Here is a 26465-nt window from a genome sequence, read left to right on the forward strand (position 1 = left end):
TATTATCTATAAACAGATTAATGTCCTAACGGCCTGGCGCTTTTGGGAGAGTGGCCATGCCAGAAAACTGAGTGTTCCTGGTTCGATCCCCACCTACTACCAACCTCGTCACATCCATTCTGCCCTTGAGTTAGACCCTTCACCCTTGCTCCTGATGGGTCGTGGTTAGGGTCTTGCATGGCAGCTGCCGCCATCAGTGTGAATGTGTGTGTGTGTGAATGTGGAAATAGTGTCTAAGCGCTTTGAGTACCTTGAAGGTAGGAAAGCGCATAAAAGTATAACCCATTTACCATTAAAGGGGAACATTATCACAATTTCAAAAGGGTTAAAAACAATAAAAATCAGTTCCCAGTGGCTTGTTGTATTTTTTGAAGTTTTTTTCAAAATTTTACCGGCCCCGGAATATCCCTAAATAAAGCTTTAAAGTGCCTTATTTTCGTCTCTCTGCGAAGACACTGGCCATTTCCCTGTGACGTCACACAGTGCTGCCAATGTAAACAAACAATGGGAATACCACAGCAAGATATAGCGACATTAGCTCGGATTCAAACTCGGATTTCAGCGGCTTAAGCGATTCAACAGATTACGCATGTATTGAAACGGATGGTTGGAGTATGAAAGTATTGAAGAAGAAACTGAAGCTATTGAGCGAATTCATAGCCATAGCATGGCCGAATAGCTGCGTTAGCATCGCCGGTAAAATGTGCGGACCAAACGATCAGGACTTTCGCATCTTTTGACACTGGAGCAACTTAAATCCGTCGATTGGTAAGTGTTTGTTTCGCATTAAATGTGGGTGGAAGGAAACGTAATATAGTTGCAAATGCATCTGCAGGTTATCCATACATCTCTGTTCCATGTCTGCTTTAGCACCGCCTGTAAATAGCATGTTAGCATCGATTAGCTGGCAGTCAACATCAACAAAACTCACCTTTGTGATTTTGTTGACTATCGTTGCAAATGCATCTGCAGGTTATCCATACATCTCTGTGCCATATCTGCTTTAGCATCGCCGGTCAAATGTGGAGACACTCCGGCACATTCAATGGGGGTCTGGCGGCAGATTTCTTGCCACTTTCGCATCTTCGGGCCAGTGGTGCAACTTGAATCCCTCCCTGTTAGTGTTGTTACACCCTCCGACAACACACCGACGAGGCATGATGTCTCCAAGGTTCCAAAAAATAGTCTAAAAAATGGAAAATAACAGAGCTGTGACCCGGTGTTTGTAATGTGTTGAAAATGAAAATGGCGGCTGTGTTACCTCGGCGACGTCACATTCTGACGTCATGGCCTCCAGCGCGATAAACAGAAAGGCGTTTAATTCGCCAAAATTCACCTATTTAGAGTTCGGAAATCGGTTAAAAAAAAATATGGTCTTTTTTCTGCACCATCAAGGTATATATTGACGCTTACATAGGTCTGGTGATAATGTACCCCTTTAACAATTTATGTTTTTTGACGTTTCCCTCTTACACACATGCTTATGTGTGTTATGGTTATGAGGATCTTTCCTCGGTCTGGACCCCTTCAGGGGCCCAGGCTTGGACTGAATATTTTTTTTCTCATCCCTCCCCCCACCATCCCAACGTTTACCTGTTTCTCACATTTGTTGTAAGGGACGCCTAAAGTTGGCAGACCAGTCAGCGATCCTGTTCTGTCTCCCTGTAATGTTTGTCTGATCTAGAATGAGATTTTGCTGATAATTAAGTATTTCTGATTCTGGTTGGGATTGTGACATGAGCGGTGTAGTTTTGTTTTCGAAACGCAGTCAGCGCAGGCCATCGGCAGCACAAAGGCCCAGTCATAGCTGTGTGTTGTTTTTACCACATCTCCTTTGTCTGTGCACCTCATTAGGGCGGCCTCATTACCACCACCGGGACTGACATTTGGAACATTTCCCAGGGACATCGCCGGACTTTTAAGTACACTTTAAAGACTTCGCTTCCGGTTCTCACTGCACCGAAACTCAGTCAGAGTGTTCAATGTTGAGGTCATGCACATGTAAACAGTGCGCTAGTTTCATGTGGCTTACTGTGTAACCTGAGGGTGTTGGAGTCACTCGGATGAAATACCAACCACAAACAAACATGGCATCTGTCCTAAACTATTTAAAAAAAAAAAAAAAGGTAATTAGAGCTAGAGCTAGGGCTGCATCGATTAATCGATTAAATAGATTAATATGATTAGAATTTTTTTTTAAATTTATATTCGGTAACTAATACAAGTTTATACAATTCAGCCTGCATAAAAGAAGGTAAAAACAAAGTAGCAAAAAAAAAAAAGGTAAATAAAAGGTAATGTAAGTGAATTCAAGGTATCCATTCATCTTCTTCCGCTTATCCGAGGTCGGGTCGCGGGGGCAGCAGCCTAAGCAGGGAAACCCAGACTTCCCTCTCCCCAGCCACTTCGTCTAGCTCTTCCCGGGGGATCCCGAGGCGTTCCCAGGCCAGCCGGGAGACATAGTCTTCCCAACGTGTCCTGGGTCTTCCCCGTGGCCTCGTACCGGTTGGACGTGCCCTAAACACCTCCCTAGGGAGGCGTTCGGGTGGCATCCTGACCAGATGCCCGAACCACCTCATCTGGCTCCTCTCGATGTGAAGGAGCAGCGGCTTTACTTTGATTTCCTCCCGGATGGCAGAGCTTCTCACCCTATCTCTAAGGGAGAGCCCCGCCACACGACGGAGGAAACTCATTTCGGCCGCTTGTACCCGTGATCTTATCCTTTCAGTCATGACCCAAAGCTCATGACCATAGGTGAGGATGGGAACGTAGATCGACTTAAAAAATTGAGAGCTTTGCCTTCCGGCTCAGCTCCTTCTTCACCACAACGGATCGGTACAACGTCCGCATTACTGAAGACGCCGCACCGATCCGCCTGTCGATCTCACGATCCACTCTTCCCTCACTCGTGAACAAGACTCCTAGGTACTTGAACTCCTCCACTTGGGGCAGGGTCTCCTCCCCAACCCGGAGATGGCACTCCACCCTTTTCCGGGCGAGAACCCTGGACTTGGACTTGGAGGTGCTGATTCTCATTCCGGTCGCTTCACACTCGGCTGCGAACCGATCCAGTGAGAGCTGAAGATCCCGGTCAGATGAAGCCATCAGGACCACATCATCTGCAAAAAGCAGAGACCTAATCCTGCGGTCACCAAACCGGAACCCCTCAACGCCTTGAATGCGCCTAGAAATTCTGTCCATAAAAGTTATGAACAGAATCGATGACAAAGGACAGCCTTGGCGGAGTCCAACCCTCACTGGAAATGTGTTCGACTTACTGCCGGCGATGCGGACCAAGGTCTGGCACTGATCATACAGGGAGCGGATCGCCACAATAAGACAGTCCAATAACCCATACTCTCTGAGCACTCCCCACAGGACTTCCCGAGGGTATTTAAGGTAAAAGAAGGTAAAAACAAAATGGTAAATAAAAGATAAGTAAATAAAATGTAAAAGAAGGTAAATGAAATGTTAAAGAAGGTAAATTAATGGGGGGGAAAGTAAATAGACGGTAAAAGAAGGTAGTTAAAAGGTAAAAAAAGGAATATGATCACTCCGGACAGGACTTGCAGGTAGGAACATGATTTATTTGTAGCAGGTTGCGTGCAGCAAAACAATGACGGGTGTGGCGGGAGTGTCATGATCCGCTACTTGGATCATGGCATATTCTGGTTGTGTTTTGTTATTTTGTCTTCCTTAGTTCCTGGTGGCACTTCCTGTTTTGTTTCATAGTAACGCATTTGTGTCACCTGCCTTCTGTTTGTCACGCACACCTGCCTCCTAATTTCTGCCTGTATTTAAGCCTGCCCTTTTGGTTCCTTCGGGCTCGCAGTCTAAAAAGTTATTTTCATGCAACAGGTGACACCGCTATCCCTGCGTGTGGTAAATATCTTTTGATACCTGTTAGCTTCCACGCTATTCGTTTGTGTATTCCCCTAGCTCACACGCTAGCGTCTTTTGTTCCTTCTAGCTCACATGCTAGTTCTGTTGGTTTTTGTCTATAGTGCCTTGGTGCAAGTGCCTTTGTTCTTAGTTTGTTTTGTAGTATAAATAAATAATTTCCGACCTTTACACTGTGTCTTATCCGACTGAACCACAAGAGAACGCAACCGCATCACCACAATGCCAGCCAAGCATCACAGAGAGATGTGAATAAATAGCTCTCTGATTAGTGGTCGACAACAGGTGAGCGTGCCGACCACTAACCAGAGGCAGGTGACCTCAATTAATCCCCATGGAAACTAAAACAAATCCAGAGGTGCACAAACAGGAACTAAGGGAGTCCAAAACTAACAGAAAATAACAAAACATGATCCGGGGCCACGGATCGTGATAAAAAGAAGGTAAATAAATTATGAAAGAAGGTAAATAAAAGGTAAAATAAGTAAATTAAATAAGTAAATAGAAGGTAAAGAAAGTAAATAGAAGGTAAAAGTAGTATATTAAAGGTCAAATAAATCTGAGGTAAATAAAAGTTAAAAGAAGAACTAAAGAAGGCAAAACAAGTTAAATAGAAGGTATAAGAAGGTAAATAAAAAGTAAGAGAAGGCAAGTAAAAGGATTATTGGGGAAAAGTAAATAGACGGTAAATAAAATGTAAAAGAAGGTAAATAAAAGGTAAAATAAGGAAAATAGAAAATAAAACAAGTAAATTAATGGTAAAAGAAGGTAAATAAATTATAAAAGGTAAAATATGGAATATAGAAGGTAAAATAAGTAAATTAAAGGTAAAGAAAGTTAATAGAAGGTAAAAGTAGAATATTAAAGGTCAAATAAATCTAAGGTAAAAGTTAAAAGAACTATAGAAGGTTAAACAAGTTAGAAAGAAGATAGAAGAAAGTAAATAAAAAGTAAGATAAGGCAAGTAAAAAAATTATTGCGGGAAAGTAAATAGAAGGTAAATGAAATGTAAAATAAGGTAAATAAAAGGTAAAATAAGGAATATGGAAGGTAAAATAAGTAAAATAAATTATAAAAGATAAAATAAGTAAATTAATGGTAAAGCAAGATAAATAAATTATAAAAGATAATATATAGAATATAGAAGGTAAAATAAGTAAATTAAAGGTGAATAAGTAAATGGAAGGTAAAGAAAGTGAATAGAGGGTAAAAGTACTATATGAAAAGTCAACTAAATCTAAGGTAAATAAAAGTCAAAAGAAGAACTATAGAAGGAAAAACAAGTAAAAAAGAAGGTAAATAAAAAGTAAGAGAAGACAAGTAAAAGGTAAAATAAGTTAAATAGGAGGTACAAATAGTAAATTAAAGGAAAGTAGAAGGCACATGGAAATTAAAAGATGGAACATAGTTATAATGTAATACATTTAAAGTTAAAATAAGTTAAACGGAAGGTAAATAAATGGGAAATTAAGATGAAAAATTAATAAAAGGTAAATAACCGATCAAAAAAGAAGACGAATATATAAATGTAAAAGAAGGTCAACGACGGTAAGTAGAAGGTAATGAAGGTCATGGCAATTATAAAAAGCTTTGTTTATTTCAACCTCCATCCATCCATTTTCTACCATCGACCTTCTATGGCTGTTGTGCTGGAGCCCATCCCAGCTGCGTTCGGCCGGAAGGCGTCGTACACCCTGGACAAGTGGCCATCTCATCGCAGGGCCGACACAGAGAGACAGTCAACATTCACATACTAGGGACACTTTAGTGTCGCCAATCAACCTATCCCCAGGTGCAGGTCTTTGGAAGTGGGAGGGGCCTATTCCCAGGTGCATGTCTTTGGAGGTGGTAGGGGCTTATCCCCAGGTGCAGGTCTTTGGAAGTGGGAGGGGCCTATTCCCAGGTGCATGTCTTTGGAGGTGGTAGGGGCTTATCCCCAGGTGCATGTCATTGGAGGTGGGAGGGGCCTATCCCCAGGTGCATGTCTTTGGAGGTGGGAGGGGGATATCCCCAGGTGCATGTCTCTGGAGGTGGGCGGGGCCTGTCCCCAGGTGCGTGTCTTCGGATTTGGGAGGGACCTATCCCCAGGTGTGTGTCTTTGGAGGTGGGAGGGGCCTATCCCCAGGTGTGTGTCTTTGGAGGTGGGAGGGGCCTATCCCTAGGTGCATTTCTTTGGAGGTGGGAGGGGCCTATCCCCAGGTGCATGTCTTTGGAGGTGGGAGTGGCCTATCCCCAGGTGCATGTCTCTGGAGGTGGGCGGGGCCTGTCCCCAGGTGCGTGTCTTCGGAGGTGGGAGGGACCTATCCCCAGGTGCATGTCTTTGGAGGTGGGAGTGGCCTATCCCCAGGTGCATGTCTCTGGAGGTGGGCGGGGCCTGTCCCCAGGTGCGTGTCTTCGGAGGTGGGAGGGGCCTATCCCCAGGTGCATGTCTTTGGAGGTGGGAGTGGCCTATCCCCAGGTGCATGTCTCTGGAGGTGGGCGGGGCCTGTCCCCAGGTGCGTGTCTTCGGAGGTGGGAGGGACCTATCCCCAGGTGTGTGTCTTTGGAGGTGGGAGGGGCCTATCCCTAGGTGCATTTCTTTGGAGGTGGGAGGGGCCTATCCCCAGGTGCATGTCTTTGGAGGTGGGAGTGGCCTATCCCCAGGTGCATGTCTCTGGAGGTGGGCGGGGCCTGTCCCCAGGTGCGTGTCTTCGGAGGTGGGAGGGACCTATCCCCAGGTGTGTGTCTTTGGAGCTGGGAGGGGCCTATCCCCAGGTACATGTCTTTGGAGGTGGGAGGAGCCTATCAATCAATCAATGGTTATTTATATAGCCCTAAATCACTAGTGTCTCAAAGGGCTGCACAAACCACAACGACATCCTCGGTAGAGCCCACATAAGGGCAAGGAAAACTCACACCCAGTGGGACGTCAGCGACGATGACTATGAGAAACCTTGGAGAGGACCGCATATGGGGAACCGAAAGCAATGGATGTCGAGCGGGTCTAACATGATACTGTGAAAGTTCAATCCATAGTGGATCCAACACAACCGTGAGACCCAGGTGCATGTCTTTGGAGGTGGGAGGAAGCCACAACATGCAAACTCCACACAAAAACACCCTGAGCCCAGGAATCAAACCAAGAACCTTCTCGCTGCTAACCACTGCCCGTTTCTTGAAACTCTTTTCCCTAAAATACGCATCGGGGGTGTATTTTTTTTTTTCGATTACTCGATACCTGCAGCCCTCTTTAGATCCTATAAGGCTGTCAGCAAAGAAAAATCCATAAATTAGCAGCACCCTTTTATAAGCCACGGGGTTCCAAGCGTAGGAAAGAAGAGTCTGATGTGGCTAATTTATCAAAAAAAATCTTCCTCTAAAATTTAGCGGTGCCCTCTACAGTCCTGAAAAGACAGTACACTTCAGTCCAACCACACTTATATGTACAACTATTCATAAAAATGCTGTTTTGTTTTCCTGTCACTTGCAAGAAACAATGTCACATATCCATAAGAAAAATAACAATGGCCCTTTTTTCTTTGCTTGATGATATTTCCTGGGTTAGGTGCTGTGAGTGCAGCAGCTCGCTGGCACACTGCTACTATGAGAAGGATGGACTGCTCTTCTGCAAAAAGGACTACTGGGCCAAGTTCGGGGAGCTCTGCCACGGCTGCAGTGACCTTATCACCACTGGCCTCATTATGGTAGGGAGATTAAACCTTCATCTTACCTCTGGGTCCCCACTTTGCCCCCCAAACATTATTATTCTTCACCAGGCTACTTTTGGTGAAGTAATCCTTTTTGAGTTTGCAGTGATGAAAACATGTCATTCGCAGGCTGCTTCGTTGTGATATGGAAAGTCTTTGAAGGAATTGTCAGATTAGATTCAGGCAAGGCTAGTCAGTTTACTGCAGGGGTCACCAACCTTTTTGAAACCAAGAACTACTTCTTGGGTACTGATTAATGCGAAGGGCTACCAGTTTGATACACACTTAAATCAATTGCTAGAAATAGCCAATTTGCTCAATTTACCTTTAATAAATAAATATATATATATATTTTTAAAAAATGGGTATTTCTGTCTGTCATTCCGTCGTACATTTTTTTTTCCTTTTACGGAAGGTTTTTTGTAGAGAATAAATGATGAAAAAATGGTAAATGGGTTATACTTGTATAGCGCTTTTCTACCTTCAAGGTACTCAAAGCGCTTTGACACTACTTCCACATACACCCATTCACACACTGATGGCGGGAGCTGCCATGCAAGGCGCTAACCACGACCATCAGGAGCAAGGGTGAAGTGTCTTGCTCAAGGACACAACGGACGTGACTTGGTTGGTAGAATGTGGGGATCGAACCAGGAACCCTCAGATTGCTGGCATGGCCACTCGACCAACCGCGCCACGCCGTCCCAAAAAACACTTAGTTGAGGAGAAAACACGAAAAAAAAAGAAAATTAAATTTTGAAACATGCACCTGGGGATAGGTTGATTGGCAACACTAAATTGGCCCTAGTGTGTGAATGTGAGTGTGAATGTTGTCTGTCTATCTGTGTTGGCCCTGCGATGAGGTGGCGACTTGTCCAGGGTGTACCCTGCCTTCCGCCCGATTGTAGCTGAGATAGGTGCCAGCGCCCCCCGCGACCCCGAAAGGGAATAAGCGGTAGAAAATGGATGGATGGATGGATGGATGGAGTTTATCTTCAATTTTGACTCTTTAAAATTCAAAATTCAACCGAAAAAAATTGAGAAAAAAACTAGCTAATCTGAATCTTTCTGAAAAACTTAAAAAAATAATTTATGGAACATCATTAGTAATTTTTCCTGATTAAGATTAATTTTAGAATTTTGATGTCAATTCCTAAATAGGTTAAAATCCAATCTGCACTTTGTTAGAATATATAACAAATTGGTCCAAGATATATTTCTAAAAAGGACAAATCATTATTTCTTCTAGATTTTCCAGAACAAAAATTTTAAAAGAAATTCAAAATACTTTGAAATAGATTTAAATTTGATTCTAAAGATTTTCTAGATTTGCCAGATTCTTTTTTTTTAATTTGAATCATAATTAGTTTGAAGAAATTTTTCACAAATATTCTTCGTCGAAAAGACAGAAGCTAAAATTAAGAATTCAATTCAAATGTATTTATTATTCTTTACAATAAAAAAAAATAAATTTACTTGAACATTGATTTAAATTGTCAGGAAAGAAGAGGATGGAATTTAAAAGGTAAAAAGGCATATGTGTTTAAAAATCCTAAAATCATTTTTAAGGTTGTATTTTTTCTCTAAAATTGTCTTTCTGAAAGTTATAAGAAGCAAAGTAAAAATAATAAATGAATTTATTTAAACAAGTGAAGACCAAGTCTTTAAAATATTTTCTTGGATTTTCAAATTCTATTTGAGTTTTGTCTCTCTTAGAATCAAAAATGTCGAGCAAAGCGAGACCAGCTTGCTCGTAAATAAATACAATTTAATAGATAGAGGCAGCTCACTGGTAAGTGCTGCTATTTTTAGAACAGGCCAGCGGGCGACTCATCTGGTCCTTACGGGCTACCTGGGGCCCGCGGGCACCGCGTTGGTGACCCCTGGTTTACTGTATGGCCAAAGTGAAAATAAGATAAAAAATATATACTTAATATCTTACAGTTTTTTACACTTAATTTGTATAACTCCTCATTTTAGGGCCGCCCCTCCCTAAATGCTTATTACGTAGTGTGCGTAGGAAACGCGCCCACGCTTTGCACGACAAAGAGCATGTAAAATGTCAAATTATGAATGACAAAGCGCTTCATATGAAATTTTACCACAAAGGTTTCCTAGTCGCTTCCTGCTCCGTCCGTCACCGATTAGAATAAAGTGACGTAATTGCCCACGTGGTCACAATGGCCCCCATGGGGAACGCTGCACTGCTAAAAGCCTGTGTTCAAAAACAAGAAAAAAAAGTACAAAAATGCGGGGAATTTTATTTGAACTACTCGACTTGCCACTCTGTCAAGAGGGGGCGGTTGTGATCCAGCACAGTGGTTCTCAACCTTTTTTCAGTGATGTACCCCCTGTGAACATTTTTTTAATTCAAGTACCCCCTAATCAGAGCAAAGCATTTTTAATTGAAAAAAAAAGAGATAAAGAAGTAAAATACAGCACTATGTCATCAGTTTCTGATTTAATAAATTGTATAACAGTGCAAAATATTGCTCATTTGTAGTGGTCTTTCTTGAACTATTTGGAAAAAAAGATATAAAAATAACTAAAAACTTGTTGAAAAATAAACAAGTGATTCAGTTATAAATAAAGATTTCTACACATAGAAGTAATCATCAACTTAAAGTGCCCTCTTTGGGGATTGTAATATCAATCAATCAATGTTTATTTATATAGCCCTAAATCACTAGTGTCTCAAAGGGCTGCACAAACCACTACGACATCCTCGGTAGGCCCACATAAGGGCAAGGAAAACTCACACCCAGTGGGACGTCGGTGACAATGATGACTATGAGAACCTTGGAGAGGAGGAAAGCCATGGATGTCGAGCGGGTCTAACATAAGAGATCCATCTGGATTCATGAACTTAATTCTAAACATTTCTTCACAAAAAAAGAAATCTTTAACATCAATATTTATGGAACATGTCCACAAAAAATCTAGCTGCCAACACTGAATATTGCATTGTTGCATTTTTTTTTCACAGTTTATGAACTTACATTCATATTTTGTTGAAGTATTATTCAATAAATATATTTATAAAGGATTTTAAATTGTTGCTATTTTTAGAATATTTTACAAAAAAATCTCACGTACCCCTTGGCATACCTTCAAGTACCCCCAGGAGTACGCATGTTGCTACCATGTTTTATCAGCAAATAAGCCAGCCTTTGTGTATTTTTGTTCAATTATTTTTGTTTTACATACAAGATCGAATAATTCTCTAAATTGGACTGAGGTGTCATGATTATACAAACTACTTTTTTTTTTAACAAAGGATACGTCATGTACTTCACATACAAATACAGTCAGGTAAGAAGACTCCAAATGTTTTTTTTTTTGCATTTTATCAAAGCAAAGACAGTTTGGTGTGTAAACAACCATAACAACTTTAATATTATATTGCTTTGTTTTTTTATGTGGAGAGTTAGAATAAAACGTTGTACTAAAACACCTTTTGTACGTTTTTTCTTTGTCGTTGATCTTATTGTGTAGCCGAAAGCCTCTAGTTGCGTGCTTGCGTGCATTGTTTACACAGTCGCCTTTAGAGGACTTCTGACGGTATGGGGACAAAAAAAGCAGGTCCCCTAAAGGGAAACCTTTTTAAATGATAGTCAGATCCATTCTGAAGATGCCTAAGTGAAATTTTCATACGGCATGATTATAAAACATTATTACCTTAAAGGGGAACATTATCACAATTTCAAAAGGGTTAAAAACAATAAAAATCAGTTCCCAGTGGCTTGTTGTATTTTTTGAAATTTTTTTCAAAATTTTACCGGTCTCTGAATATCCCTAAAAAAAGCTTTAAAGTGCCTGATTTTCGCTATTTGCGATGCGACTATTCATTTCCCTGTGACGTCACACAGTGCTGCCAATGTAAACAAACAATGGCGAATACCACAGCAAGATATAGCGACATTAGTTCGGATTCAGACTCGGATTTCAGCGGCTTAAGCGATTCAACAGATTATGCATGTATTGAAACGGATGGTTGGAGTATGAAAGTATTGAAGAAGAAACTGAAGCTATTGAGCGAATAGCTATTGACGCTTTTCATACCCATAGCATGGCCGAATAGCTGCGTTAGCATCGCCGGTAAAATGTGCGGACCAAACGATCAGGACTTTCGCATTTTGTGATAATGTAGCAACTTAAATCCGTCGATTGGTAAGTGGTTTTTTTCGCATTAAATGTGGGTGGAAGGAAACGTAATATAGTTGCAAATGCATTTGCAGGTTATCCATACATCTCTGTGCCATGTCTGCTTTAGCACCGCCGGTAAATAGCATGTTAGCATCGATTAGCTGGCAGTCACGCCGCGACCAAATATGTTTGAATAGCACATAAGTCAACATCAACAAAACTCACCTTTGTGATTTCGTTGACTTTATTGTTGCAAATGCACATGCAGGTTATCCATACATCTCTGTTCCATGTCTGTCATCGCCGGTAAATAGCATGTTAGCATCAACTAGCGTAGCATGTTAGCATCGATTAGCTGGCAGTCACGCCGCGACCAAATATGTCTGATTAGCACATAAGTCAACATCAACAAAACTCACCTTTTGTGATTTTGTTGACTTTATCGTTGCAAATGCATCTGCAGGTTATCCATACATCTCTGTGCCATGTCTGTCATCGCCGGTAAAATGTGGAGACACTTTGGTACATTCAATGGGGGTCTGGCGGCAGACACTTTACTCGTCTCTGTTCCATGTCTGCTTTAGCACCGCCGGTAAATAGCATGTTAGCATCGATTAGCGTAGCATGTTAGCATCGATTAGCTGGCAGTCAACATCAACAAAACTCACCTTTGTGATTTCGTTGACTTTATCGTTGTAAATGCATCTACAGGTTATCCATACATCTCTGTGCCATGTCTGTCTTAGCATCGCCGGTAAAATGTGGAGACACATTCAATGGGGGTCTGATTTCTTGCCACTTTCGCATCTTCGGGCCAGTGGTGCAACTTGAATCCCTCCCTGTTAGTGTTGTTACACCCTCCGACAACACACCGACGAGGCATGATGTCTCCAAGGTTCCAAAAAATAGTCGAAAAAACGGAAAATACCACAGCTGAGACCCAGTGTTTACAATTTACATATTCTGACGTCATCACCTCCAGAGCGATAAACAGAAAGGCGTTTAATTCGCCAAAATTCACCCATTTAGAGTTCTGAAATCGGTTAAAAAAATAGATGGTCTTTTTTCTGCACCATCAAGGTATATATTGACGCTTACATAGGTCTGGTGATAATGTTCCCCTTTAAAGTATGATTCACATTCAGAATTGTCCATCCTTCTATATATGGTAGTTGGAGTTGCAGACAACTTCATTACTGCTAAATAGCAGTTTTCAGTAATGTCTCAGAAGATGCAGGATTTGCTTTAACATTTAAGTGGTGAAACTTCCTATAGGAGGACAGCTGTAGTGCTGTATTCTGAGGATCATGTCATATTTCATTTGAACCTTTTTTTTTTTTAAATGTTCCTCAGTAGCCACGTACAAATTTGTGTGAATTATGCAAAATTATTTACATTTGGTTCCCTTGAACCTTATTAACTCTTTTTTCCCCAGGGTCCCCAGTAAGAATGATCAGCACATTACTTCATACATGCAGAGATTTAAAGACGTGTATGAGCTAACTGGGCAGTGGACAGTTTACCACATTTTTTTATGCTTCCACAACCTGTAGAAAGGGTGGTCCCCACAAGTTCTGATCAAAAACTTGGTCCCCATTCCAAATGATAACCTGTGTGTGTGTGTGTGTGTGTGTGTGTGTGTGTGTGTGTGTGTGTGTGTGTGTGTGTGTGTGTGTGTGTGTGTGTGTGTGTGTGTGTGTGTGTGTGTGTGTGTGTGTGTGTGCGTGCCCTTTGCAGTGCAATCTCAGTAATGAAACATGGAGGGACATTCACTTCTGTGTCCCTCTCAAGTTTATTGCTCTTCTGACAACTTAAAGACTGATGACCCTCTTTGCTCTTTATACCATCACATGTAGCCAGCCCAGCTTTATGTGGCAATAACAAGTATGTAGCCAGTGTATGTATCCATCCATTTTCTACCGCTTGTCCCTTTTGGGGTCGCGGTGGGTGCTGCAATATACCGTAAGTCGCAGTTTTTTTTTCATAGTTTGGCCGGGGGTGCGACTTATACTCGGGAGCGACTTATGTGTGAAGTTATTAACACATTACCGTAAAATATCAAATAATATTATTCAGCTCATTTACGTAAGAGACTAGATCAGGGGTTGGCAACCTTTACCACTCAAAGAGCCATTTTGACCCGTTTCACAAAATAAAGAAAAACTATGGGAGCCACAAGACTCTTTTGAAATTTAAAATGAAATAACACAGCGTACAAAGTTGTTTTTTTTGCTTTGTGCTATGTATTAACCAGGGGTCTCAGACACGCGGCCCGCACCTTAAAGGGGAACATTATCACCAAACCTATGTAAGCGTCAATATATACCTTGATGTTGCAGAAAAAAGTCAGTGTATTTTTTTAACCGATTTCCGAACTCTAAATGGGTGAATTTTGGCAAATTAAACGCCTTTCTGTTTATCGGTCTTTTAGCGATGACGTCAGAACGTGACGTCACCGAGGTAACACACCCGCCATTTTCATTTTCACATTACAAACACCGGGTCTCAGCTCTGTTATTTTCCGTTTTCTCGACAAATTTTTTGGAACCTTGGAGACATCATGCCTCGTCGGTGTTTTGTCGGAGGTTGTAACAACACTAACAGGGAGGGATTCAAGTTGCACCACTGGCAAGAAATCTGCCGCCAGACCCCCATTGAATGTACCAGAGTGTCTTCACATTCTACCGGCGATGCTAAGACAGACATGGCACAGAGATGTATGGATAACCTGCAGATGCATTTGCAACGATTAAGTCAACGAAATCACAAAGGTGAGTTTTGTTGATGTTGTTGACTTATGTGCTAATCAGACATATTTGGTCACGGCATGACTGCCAGCTAATCGATGCTAACATGCTACGCTAATCGATGCTAACATGCTATTTACGCTAACTGAATGTACATTTGAAACTAGATACCCACATTTAATGCGAAACAAACACTAACCAATCGACGGATTTAAGTTGCTCCAGTGTCACAAGATGCGAAAGTCCTGATCGTTTGGTCCGCACATTTTACCGGCGATGCTAATAAGGCAGCCATGCTATGGGCCACTTCATTAGGTACACCCACGCTATGGTTGAATAGCGTCAATAGCTAGTCACTCAATAGCTTCAATTTCTTCTTCAACTTCGTTTTCGCTATCTGCCTCCATACTCCGACCATCTGTTTCAATACATGCGTAATCTATTGAATCGCTTAAGCCGCTGAAATCTGAGTCTGAATCCGAGCTAATGTCGCTATATCTTGCTTTGGTAACCGCCATGTTGTTTGTATTGGCAGCCCTGTATGACGTCACAGGGAAATGGACAGTGGCATCGCAAATAGCGAAAATCAAGAACTTTAAAGCTTTATTTAGGGATATTCCGAGACCGGTAAAATTTTGAAAAAAACTTTAAAAAATACAAGCCACTGGGAACTGATTTTTATTATTTTCAACCCTTTTGAAATTGTGATAATGTTCCCCTTTAATATGAAAATGCAATATTAGAGTGGCCCGCGAGTGTTATTTGAATGCGGCTTGACAACATCACATTTACCAACAATCTCAATTTTTCCGGGAGACTACCCAGTTTCAGAGCAACTATTCTCTCGACTGTCTGCTGGCTTTCACCCACACAACAAAAATAAGGGTGTGCTATGATGACAATGCGTTTAGTGCCTTCTACAAGCGTAACAAACAGCTTACCAGCCTATTCACATGTTGTATTTGGCTTCTGCAGACACACATAAGCAACTGCGAGGCATACTTGCTCAACAGCCATACAGGTTACACTGAGGGTTGTGATATAAACAACTAGAGCACTCTTACTAATATGTCCCACACTGTGAAACCACACCAAACAAGAATAACAAACACATTTCGGGAGAACATCCGCACTGTAACACAACACAAACACAACAGAACAAATACCCAGAATCCCATGCATCCCTAACTCTTCCGGGCTACATTATACACCCCCGCTACGACCAAACCCCGCCCACTTCAACCGACGCATGAGGGGGGGGGGGGGGGGGGTGTATAATGTCGTTTGGAAGAGTTAGGGATGCATGGGATTCTGGGTATTTGTTCTGTTGTGTTTATGTTGTGTTACACTGCAGATGTTCTCCCGAAATGTGTTTGTCATTCTTGTTTGGTGTGGCTTCACAGTGTGGCGCATATTAGTAAGAGTGTTAAAGTTGTTTATATCACAACCCTCAGTGTAACCTGTATGGCTGTTGAACAAGTATGCCTTGCAGTCGCTTGAGCGTTGAGTCAGCATCCGCACACTAGATGTGGCCGGCCGGCACTCAGATAGCGTAGTATTAAAGCGGAAGTGGTGACATGGTCGAGAGGACGATTAAGTCATTGCCATCACGGCACGCCCTCAATATTGTTGTCCGGGTGAAAATCTGAGAATGTTATCCTGGGGAGATTTCTGGGAGAGGCACTGAAATCCAGAAAACCTGATCCAAGAGCCGCGGGTTGCCGACCCCTGGACTAGACGTGTATGATTTCATGGAATTTAGCGATTTGGAGTGACAGATTGTTTGGTAAACGTATAGCATGTTCTATATGTTATAGTTATTTGGATGACTCAAATCCTTTGGACGAATGAACAAACTCGTCCAAAAGATGGCGCCATAGCACACACAATAACACACTTTTCAATGTCTTTGCTTGTTTGTTTATTTTTTAAACTATTTGCGTTATGGCCGTCAGCGAAGTATAATCCGTAAAGTTGTTTTATAAGCCGCAGGGTTCAAAGTAGGGCTGGGCGATATATCGATATACGCGATATATCGCGGGTTTGTCTCTGTGCGATATAGAAAATGATTCCATCGTGATATTCGAGTATACGTTCTCACGCAGTTGCTTTTAGCTGCGGGCATTACACTACAGCAGGGGCGCTCACACTTTTTCTGCAGGTGAGCTACTTTTCAATTGACCAAGTCGAGGAGATCTACCTCATTCCTATTTATAATATGTATTTATTTATTTATGAAAGAGACATTTTTGTTAACAAGTTAATGGTGTTTAATGATAATACAAGCATGTTTAACACACATAGATTCCTTTCTTTCATGAAGACTAGAATATAAGTTGGTGTATTACCTGATTCTGATGACTTGCATTGATTGGAATCAGACAGTGGTGCTGATAACGTCCGCATTTTCAAATGGAGGAAAAAAAAAGTCCTCCTTTCTGTCCAATACCACATGAAAGTGGTTGGATTTGACATCTCATTTGTCCAACTTGCATACTCGTTTTTAAACACTTTGTTATGAGAGTAGCATATGTGTGTGGCCCTTTAATGTCTGGCAGCAGGTGAGTGACGTCAGTGAGTGTGCGGGTGGGCAAGCAAGTGAGAAAGCGGTCGCTGAGGGCGGGGGAGAAATACATTGGCATCAAACTCCGTAGCTTGCTAGCTTGTGCACGCTAGCTTGCTGAGACTCTTATTTTGTTAGCACAGGCAGGATGAAACAGGTCTTTTATGGTGAAGACAGGAACTGTGCAGTCGGTCTTTAAGTTTTGACAGTAGGTACGGAGTCTTTAGAAATAAAATGTTTCTCTGCGTCCGCCCTGTTAGGGATTTTTTTCTTAAATATGAGCTCGCAGCAGCCAGCGTCATCTCACAAGATCCTCGGGTGCCGAGAATGTCAAACAACTGACGAAAGTGAAGTCTTGGTATGATTGATGATTGCTCATTTTTATGTCTAGTTTTTAATGCCTGGCTTGAGATCGACTGACACACCCTCCGAGATCGACCAGTCGATCGCGATCGACGTAATGCCCACCCCTGCACTACAGGCTCTTCCCACTCCTTCTTGTGTCTCCTCACAGACAACGAGCGCTCATTCTTACACACGTCACATACGGTCACGTCCTACGTCACATATGTATACGCCCTCGCCTAGAGAGGTAGCAGCGTGGCTAACGTTAGCTGTGATGCTAGCGGAGTGTTCCCGAGGGATAATACGAGAGAAAGAAGGTGCGAATCTGGTAACAAATGAAGGAAGAATTAATTCCCAAGCGGGAATATGTCGAATAGACGACTTTAATTTGTCAAGTGTGGGGCACAAGCGTTGCTACCAAAACTAGCATTACTGCTAATAATGTTTATTTTATTTTATTTTTTTTTGTTTTGTTTTCTTTCCCCTTGGCCTCAGTCTGCACCCCCACTCCAGGGCCTAGGCTAAGACCGATTTTTTTAATTTTATTTTAATCTTCTATTCCCCCCCCCCCCCCACACGTCACATACGGTCACGTCCTACGTCACATACGTATACGCCCTCGCCCAGAGAGGTAGCAGCGTGGCTAACGTTAGCTGTGATGCTAGCGGAGTGTTCCCGAGGGATAATACGAGAGAAAGAAGGTGCGAATCTGGTAACAAATTAAGGAAGAATTAATTCCCAAGCGGGAATATGTCGAATAGACTACTTTTATTTGTCAAGTGTGGGGCACAAGCGTTGCTACCAAAACTAGCATTACTGCTAATAATGCTTTTTTTTTTTCTTCCCTTGGCCTCAGTCTGCACCCCCACTCCAGGGCCTAGGCTAAGACCGATTTTTTAATTTTATTTTAATCTTCTATTTTTTACCTGTATGTCATCTTTTTTGTAAGGGGCGCTGGAAGCCGGCAGACCCGTCAGCGATCCTGTTCTGTCTCCCTGTAATGTTTGTCTGATCTTGAATGGGATTGTGCTGAAAATTGTAATTTTCCTGAAGGAACTCTCCTGACGGAATAAATAAAGTACTATCTATCTATCTATCTAATATGTAGTATTGTTTGAAAAGTCACCTGCTAATAACTTTAATAAATACAGTTTTGGTAAATTTACTTAGTTGTGATATCCTTCTCTGCACGAAAGTTTAAAATGAGCATATATTAATGCAGTATGAAGAAGAATGTTTTAATGTAGACACATAGAAACATCATACTGCTGTGATTATATGTATCAAGTGTTCATTCACTAAGGCAAAATACCGAGATATATATCGTATATCGCGATACGGCCTAAAAATATCGCAATATTAAAAAAGGCCATATCGCCCAGCCTTAGTTCAAAGCATAGGGAAAAAAAGTAGCGGTTCATAGTCCGGAATGTACAGTCATGATAAAATCCGCATAAGATTTATTTAAACCAGTCAACATTGACCACGCATTATTAGTCCAACTCTGTTCAGCGAAATTAGAATTTATGGTCTGGCCTCTGCTCAAAGGAACAATCATTATTTGAGAGAGCGACAGGAGTAGTAAAACTTAGTAATGAAGAGTGGCTCTTTGTGGACACTTTAATCAAATAACATGCAGTGTGACCTGCTAGATGTCATCATTTTTCAAATGCAGGTTATACTTAAATTTAGTGTTGTGTTCTTAATATTTAGTCTTGTGTGTGCCTGCAAAACGTTTCCTTTTGTCTTGCAAAGTGCAACAACTTACTCATTTTAGTTTACTTAGTTTATTCCAGTAATTTATGACCTTTCACTGAGGATTGATGTGCCCAGCTGAGGCTTCCACTTTAGTAATTGAAGGACACTCACTGCGTCCTGTTCATTCTCTCCACAGACAAATCTGCAGACTTGATCCGAAAGCTGCAGAAGGATGATTTGCAAAAAATACTGCTGGCAATGTTTGCAGCTGCTAAATGTCAAGGATTTTATGACTTTCTTAACCTCCAAAAAGCACATGATTTCAACAAAGATCCATCTATCCATCCATCTTCTACCGCTTGTCCCTAGGAAAACAAACACGGTGTTGATGTTTTATTCGTTTTATATGTGTGAAGTGAATTATATTTATAAAGCGCTTTACATAGTGAAACCCAATATCTAATGTTTACATTTAAAGCAGTGTGGGTGGCACTGGGTGCAGGTGGGTAAAGTGTCTTGCCCAAGGACACAACGGCAGTGACTAGGATGGCGGAAGCGGGTAACGAACCTGCAACCCTCAAGTTGCTGGCACGGTCGCTCTACCAACTGAGCTATACCGCCCGGTATAGCTCACAAACTTAAAAGTAGCAGTAAGAACACATACTGAGAGCTTATTTTCAAATGACTGTCCTGTTTCAAGTATAATTAATAAGAATAATCATTCATCAGAACTATAGAAACATCACCAAATGCTTCTTTATTATCATTTTCAACTACAGAGCGATCTATGGCGCTCATTTCTGTCGGTAAATGAGACAATGAGAGAATGTCGTCGCACTTCAACATCTCTAACGGGTAAATGCTGCCTCTTTGCAAGTGCAAATATGTTCCTAATTGCTTTAGCCTGGGTGAATACATGTTAAATATATATAAATGCATGTAAACTAGGAAGTGTGGATGTTGGTGTGTTGCTATGTTTATGCACATTACCCAGAAGGCTTAGTGTTGTTGACGGAAACCGGAAGTAGGTCTGAACTACACGGGAGGCTGACATTTGATTCAAGATTTGTTTGATGTTTGATCGATTAAAGCGGTGGTTCTCAAATGGGGGTACTTGAAGGTATGCCAAGGGGTACGTGGGATTTTTTTTTAAATATTCTAAAAATAGCAACAATTCAAAAATCCTTTATAAATATATTTATTGAATACTACGTCAACAAAAATGAATGTAAGTTCCTAAACTGTGAAAAGAAATACAACAATGCAATATTCAGTGTTGACGGCTGGATTTTTTGTGGACATGTTCCATAAAAATTGTGAAGTGAAGTGAAGTGAATTATATTTATATAGCGCTTTTCTCTAGTGACTCAAAGCGCTTTACATAGTGAAACCCAATATCTAAGTTACATTTAAACCAGTGTGGGTGGCACTGGGAGCAGGTGGGTAAAGTGTCTTGCCCAAGGACACAACAGCAGTGACTAGGATGGCAGAAGCGGGAATCGAACCTGCAACCCTCAAGTTGCTGGCACGGCCACTCTACCAACCGAGCTTATACCGTTTATAAGTTGATGTTAAAGATTTATTTTTTTGTGAAGAAATGTTTAGAATGAAGTTGATGAATCCAGATGGATCTTTATTACAATCCCCAAAGAGGGCACATTAAGTTGATGATTACTTCTATGTGTAGAAATCTTTATTTATAATTGAATCACTTGTTTATTTTTCAACAAGTTTTTAGTTATTTTTATATCTTTTTTTCCAAACAGTTCAAGAAAGACCACTACAAATGAGCAATATTTTGCACTGTTATACAATTTAATAAATCAGAAACTGATGACATAGTGCTGTATTTTACTTCTTTATCTCTTTTTTTTCAACCAAATATGCTTTGCTCTTATTAGGGGGTACTTGAATTAAAAAAGTGCTCACAGGGGGTACATCACTGAAAAAAGGTTGACTTGTTACTGTTCCTGCTTTGTCTACACAAGAAACTAATTAGACAGTCGTCACTCAGACACAAATTTTAGTGGCAAAAAATTACGCTGATTGGCCAAAATGCGCGGGGAAGTTGCGGGCATTGGACAAAGTTGAATTTGTGGGAATAGGCGAGTTCAAAGCATCGCAAATATTCAGTGGTTAGAGCAGGGGTTCTTAACCTTGTTGTAGATACCGAACCTCACTAGTTTCATATGTGCATTGACCGAACCCTTCTTTAGTGAAAAATAAAGTGATTTTTTTTTTTTCTCAAATTCAAGTCAAAGTTGTATGTTTTTGGTAACACTTTAGTATAGAGCACGGGTCGGGAACCTTTTTGGCTGAGAGAGCCAAAAAGCCAAATATTTTGAAATATATTTCCGTTATAGCCATATAATATTTTTTTAACACATCTAAACGTGTGCATTTTTAAGTAAAACCAACATTTCTAGAGTATAATAGGTCTCTTATTCTTTGTAATAACATTGTTATTCTGAAGCTAACTGTGGAGGGGGCGTGGCCTGCGGGCCTGCAGCGACAGGTGCGTAGATGGCCCACTTGGGCCTTGTTATCTAATCACCTGTCGCTCTGTTATGAGCAGCAGCCAGGAGGAGAGATGGGGTTGGGGCTGGAAATACTATTGCTGGAAAGCAACTGAGAGACTTATTGAAAAATAAAACAATATTGTAACCCTGAAACAGGCTCTCATGTCGGTGCTTGGGGGTCTGAAGAACCCCCAGGAGGGCAAGCCCCACACTAACCAATAATTAATAAATAACTTCTTACCATTGGCTTCACGGTGGCAGAGGGGTTAGTGCGTCTGACTCACAATACGAAGTTCCTGCAGTCCTGGGTTCAAATCCAGGCTCGGGATCTTTCTGTGTGGAGTTTGCATGTTCTCCCCGTGAATGCGTGGGTTCCCTCCGGGTACTCCGGCTTCCTCCCACTTCCAAAGACATGCACCTGGGGATAGGTTGATTGGCAACACTAAAATTGGCCCTAGTGTGTGAATGTGAGTGTGAATGTTGTCTGTCTATCTGTGTTGGCCCTGCGATGAGGTGGCGACTTGTCCAGGGTGTACCCCACCTTCCGCCCGATTGTAGCTGAGATAGGCGCCAGCGCCCCCCGCGACCCCAAAAGGGAATAAGTGGTAGAAAATGGATGGATGGACCATTAACGCAACTTCTTGAACAGGTGCGGTAGAAAACGTATGGACGGATTAAAAATGCATGACAATAATTTATATTTTGAACATTATTGTTAACACCGTGATTACAAGTGGAATTATTCATTACTTATCGTGTTAAACAACGTCAGCTCAGATTTATCAGAGAGCCAGATGCAGTCATCAAAAGAGCCACATCTGACTAGAGCCATAGGTTCCCTACCCCTGTTATAGGGGAACATAATCTAAGTAACAAAGACTTAATTTAGACTTATTTGGACAGTAGGGGAACATATTCTAAGTAATAAAGAGGGTTAGGGTTATAATAAGGCCATGCGGAATAAGGCATTAATTAGTACTTAATGACTAGTTAAGAGCCAATATGTTACTAATTTGCATGTTAATAACCAACTAATTCAAGTACCTAGGAGTCTTGTTCACGAGTGGGGGAAGAGTGGATCGTGAGATCGACAGGCGGATCGGTGCGGCGTCTTCAGTAATGCGGACGTTGTACCGATCCGTTGTGGTGAAGAAGGAGCTGAGCCGGAAGGCAAAGCTCTCAATTTACCGGTCGATCTACGTTCCCATCCTCACCTATGGTCATGAGCTTTGGGTCATGACCGAAAGGATAAGATCACGGGTACAAGCGGCCGAAATGAGTTTCCTCCGCCGTGTGGCGGGTCTCTCCCTTAGAGATAGGGTGAGAAGCTCTGCCATCCGGGAGGAACTCAAAGTAAAGCCGCTGCTCCTTCACATCGAGAGGAGCCAGATGAGGTGGTTCGGGCATCTGGTCAGGATGCCACCCGAACGCCTCCCTAGGGAGGTGTTTAGGGCACGTCCAACCGGTAGGAGGCCACGGGGAAGACCCAGGACACGTTGGGAAGACTATGTCTCCCGGCTGGCCTGGGAACGCCTCGGGATCCCCCGGGAAGAGCTGGACGAAGTGGCTGGGGAGAGGGAAGTCTGGGTTTCCCTGCTTAGGCTGTTGCCCCCGCGACCCGACCTCGGATAAGCGGAAAAAGATGGATGGATGGATGGATAAGCAACTAATTAATGGTGAATATGTTCCCTATACTAAAGTGTTACCATGTTTTTTTTACTGGTGCACAAAAGGAACCGTGCATGAACATCACCTTGTTCAAACAACAAAACTAAGACAGTGCATAAACTCACAACAAATTACACACCTGCAAATCAATCAGCTGTTGCCGTATCCGTAATATGCCAACAGGGAGAAGTTTGTATTTACACGAAAAGTCAGGTGTGTTTTGACCTCGGCCGAACCCCTGAGGTCCACTCACCGAACTCCTAGGGTTCGATCAAACCCTGGTTAAGAACCACTGGGTTAGAGTGTCCGCGCTGAGATTGGTAGGTTGTGAGTTCAAACCCCGGCCGAGTCATACCAAAGACTATAAAAATGGGAGTCATTACCTCCCTGTTTGGCACTCAGCATCAAGGGTTGGAATGGGGGGTTAAATCATCAAAAATGATTCCTGGGCGCGGCCACCGCTGCTGCTCACTGCTCCCCTCACCTCCCAGGGGGTGAACAAGGGAATGGGTCAAATGCAGAGAATAATTTCACCTCACCTAGTGTGCCAATTATTGGTACTTTACTTTAATATTTGGAGGTTACAGTTAAGGTCAAGTTTTCCACAACAACTTGTCTGTCATTTGGTGTTTTCCAAACCATCGCATTCCAACTTTGTCACTTTCTTTCACTTTGTCTACGTCATCTTAAGAAAGCCCCAAGCAGGGGAGGGGGATTGCAAAAGTCACAAGAGTTGTTTTTTTAATTTATTTTGCAAATTAAAGTCCAAATCACATGAGGCGAATTTACATCATGGGTTTTCAACTCGGTGTTTTCTGTTTTAGTCTGAAAAATGTGTTCAAAATGAACTTGTTTTACTGCTGTGCCTTGTACATGTCACAAAGTAATCATTGATCATGCAAGGGATATAAATAAGAATATAGAGCTGGGCGATAAAATAATATTGGTCCATTCTATGTGTCATACTTGATCATTTGGTGATATTGCTATATATTTACTGAAAGGATTTAGTAGAGAACATCGACGATAAAGTTCTCAACTTTTGGTCGCTAATAAAAAAGCCTTGCCTGTACCGGAAGTAGCAGACGATGTGCGCCTGACGTCACGGGTTGTGGAGCTCCTCACATCTGAACATTGTTTACAATCATGGCCACCAGCAGCGAGAGCGATTCGGACCGAGAAAGCGACGATTTCCCCATTAATTTGAGCAAGGATGAAAGATTTGTGGATGAAGAAAGTTAGAGTGGAAAAGGACTAGGAAAAAAAAAAGACGGCAGTGGGAGTGATTCAGATGTTATAAGACACATTTACTAGGATAATTCTGGAAAATCCTTTATCTGCTTATTGTGTTACTAGTGTTTTAGTGAGATTATATGGTACCTGAAAGTCGGAGGGGTGTGGCCACGGGTCTGGTGACCGCCAGTGTCTCTGAGGGAAGCCATGTTTCTCGACGAGGCGAAGCGAAGGCAGCCGTTGGGGCCGGGCTGAGATTTTTTTTCCCCCTCCTCCATGGTGGAAGCATCCCACGTTCAGGGGTAGCCGGTCGGAGGAGACAAGAAAGTCCGCAGTTGCCTCTTTGACAGGTGCACGAGGAACGACGCAAGCTGTCGCTCATGTCTCCGGTAAGAGCCGACTTATTACCACAATTTTCTCACCGAAACCTGCCGTTTGACATGTGGTAGGGAACCATGTTCGCTTAACCGCTCTGTTCCATAGTAAAGCTTTACCGTCATCTTTCGGGAATGTAAACAAGGAAACACTAGCTGTGTTTGTGTTGCTAAAGGCAGCCGCAATACACCGCTTCCCACCTACATCTTTCTTCTTTGACGTCTCCATTATTTATTGAACAAATTGCAAAAGATTCAGCAACACAGAGTCCAGAATACTGTGTAATTATGTGATTAAAGCAGACGACTTATAGCTGGGCTCGGGGCTGGAACAACATGTCCACTACACGCGTCATCATACCGCGACGTTTTCAACAGGATACTTTGCGCGAAATTTAAAATTGCAATTTAGTAAACTAACCCGGCCGTATTGGCATGTGTTGCAATGTTAATATTTCATCATTGATATATAAACTATCAGACTGCGTGGTCGGTAGTAGTGAGTTTCAGTAGGCCTTTAATATATACCGCAATAGACACCTTAATACAGGGGTAGGGAACCTATGGCTCTAGAGCCAGATGTGGCTCTTTTGATGACTGCATCTGGCTCTCAGATAAATCTTAGCTGACATTGCTTAACACGATAATTATGAATGATTTCACTGGTAATCACAGTGCTAAAAATAACGTGCAAAATCTAAAACATTCTCATGCATTTAAATCCATCCATCCATTTCCTACCGCACCTGTTCAAGAAGTCGCATTAATGGTAAGAAGTATTTTATGTCACGATGGGGGGGTCGCAGCTTGCTGCAGGGTCGTTCCCCCAGGAAGGTAGACGGACTACTCGGGACATAGCATTTAGGTAAAAAGATGATTTAATTTAAACAAAAAAAATATATACAAACAAAATTCGCTCACAGCGGAGGCACAACTTGGGCTAAGGAACAAAGCTAACGCATAAACAGACTACGAACATAAATCAAACAAAACTTACTTGGCATGGCATGAAGCACGAAACTATGGCAAGGCATGAAACAAGTCAGCACAGAACAAGAAAAGATCACATTGATGCCAGGGCGACTGACTGGCAAAGACGAGCTTAAATACCGCTTTTGATTAGTGCTCGGGAAGCAGGTGAGCGGGCATTTTGTCCACCAGAGACAGGGGGACAAAATGAGTAACCAAGGAAACCAGACAAGGGAGTGGAAAAAAACAGGAACTTAAAGAGTCCAAAGGACAAACAGCACATGGCCAAACAGAAACATAATCAACATACATGACATTTTATTTGTTTTTGGTTAGCTTCAGAATAACAATGTTATTAAAAAGAATAAGACTTATTATACTCTGAAAATGTTGGTCTTACTTAAACATGCACACATTTAGTTGTATTCAGTGTTAAAAAATATGATATGGCTCTCACTGAAATACATTTTGAAATATTTGGCTTTCATGGCTCTCTCAGCCAAAAAGGTTCCCGAACCCTGCCTTAATATATACCGCGATAGACACCTTATCAATTAAAATTAATGTTCTTCCTCGTCGGAAAAAGAAACAGAAGTATGGAAGCAAGGTTGGTTGCA

The 26465-nt window shown here is 41.9% G+C and overlaps 1 protein-coding gene across 2 annotated transcripts in view; it reads left to right on the forward strand.

The window, feature by feature from the left end:
- Nucleotides 1–26465, forward strand: part of limk1a (LIM domain kinase 1a) — a 133920-nt gene that overhangs the window by 53299 nt on the left and 54156 nt on the right. For both annotated transcript variants that reach the window (XM_061919168.1, XM_061919169.1), the window contains one exon: nt 7445–7583. In XM_061919168.1, the coding sequence (XP_061775152.1) occupies nt 7445–7583 (139 nt within the window). The remainder of the gene's footprint in view (nt 1–7444; nt 7584–26465) is intronic.

The sequence above is a fragment of the Nerophis ophidion genome, linkage group LG13, assembly GCF_033978795.1.
Source record: "Nerophis ophidion isolate RoL-2023_Sa linkage group LG13, RoL_Noph_v1.0, whole genome shotgun sequence".
Lineage (NCBI taxonomy): Eukaryota > Metazoa > Chordata > Actinopteri > Syngnathiformes > Syngnathidae > Nerophis > Nerophis ophidion.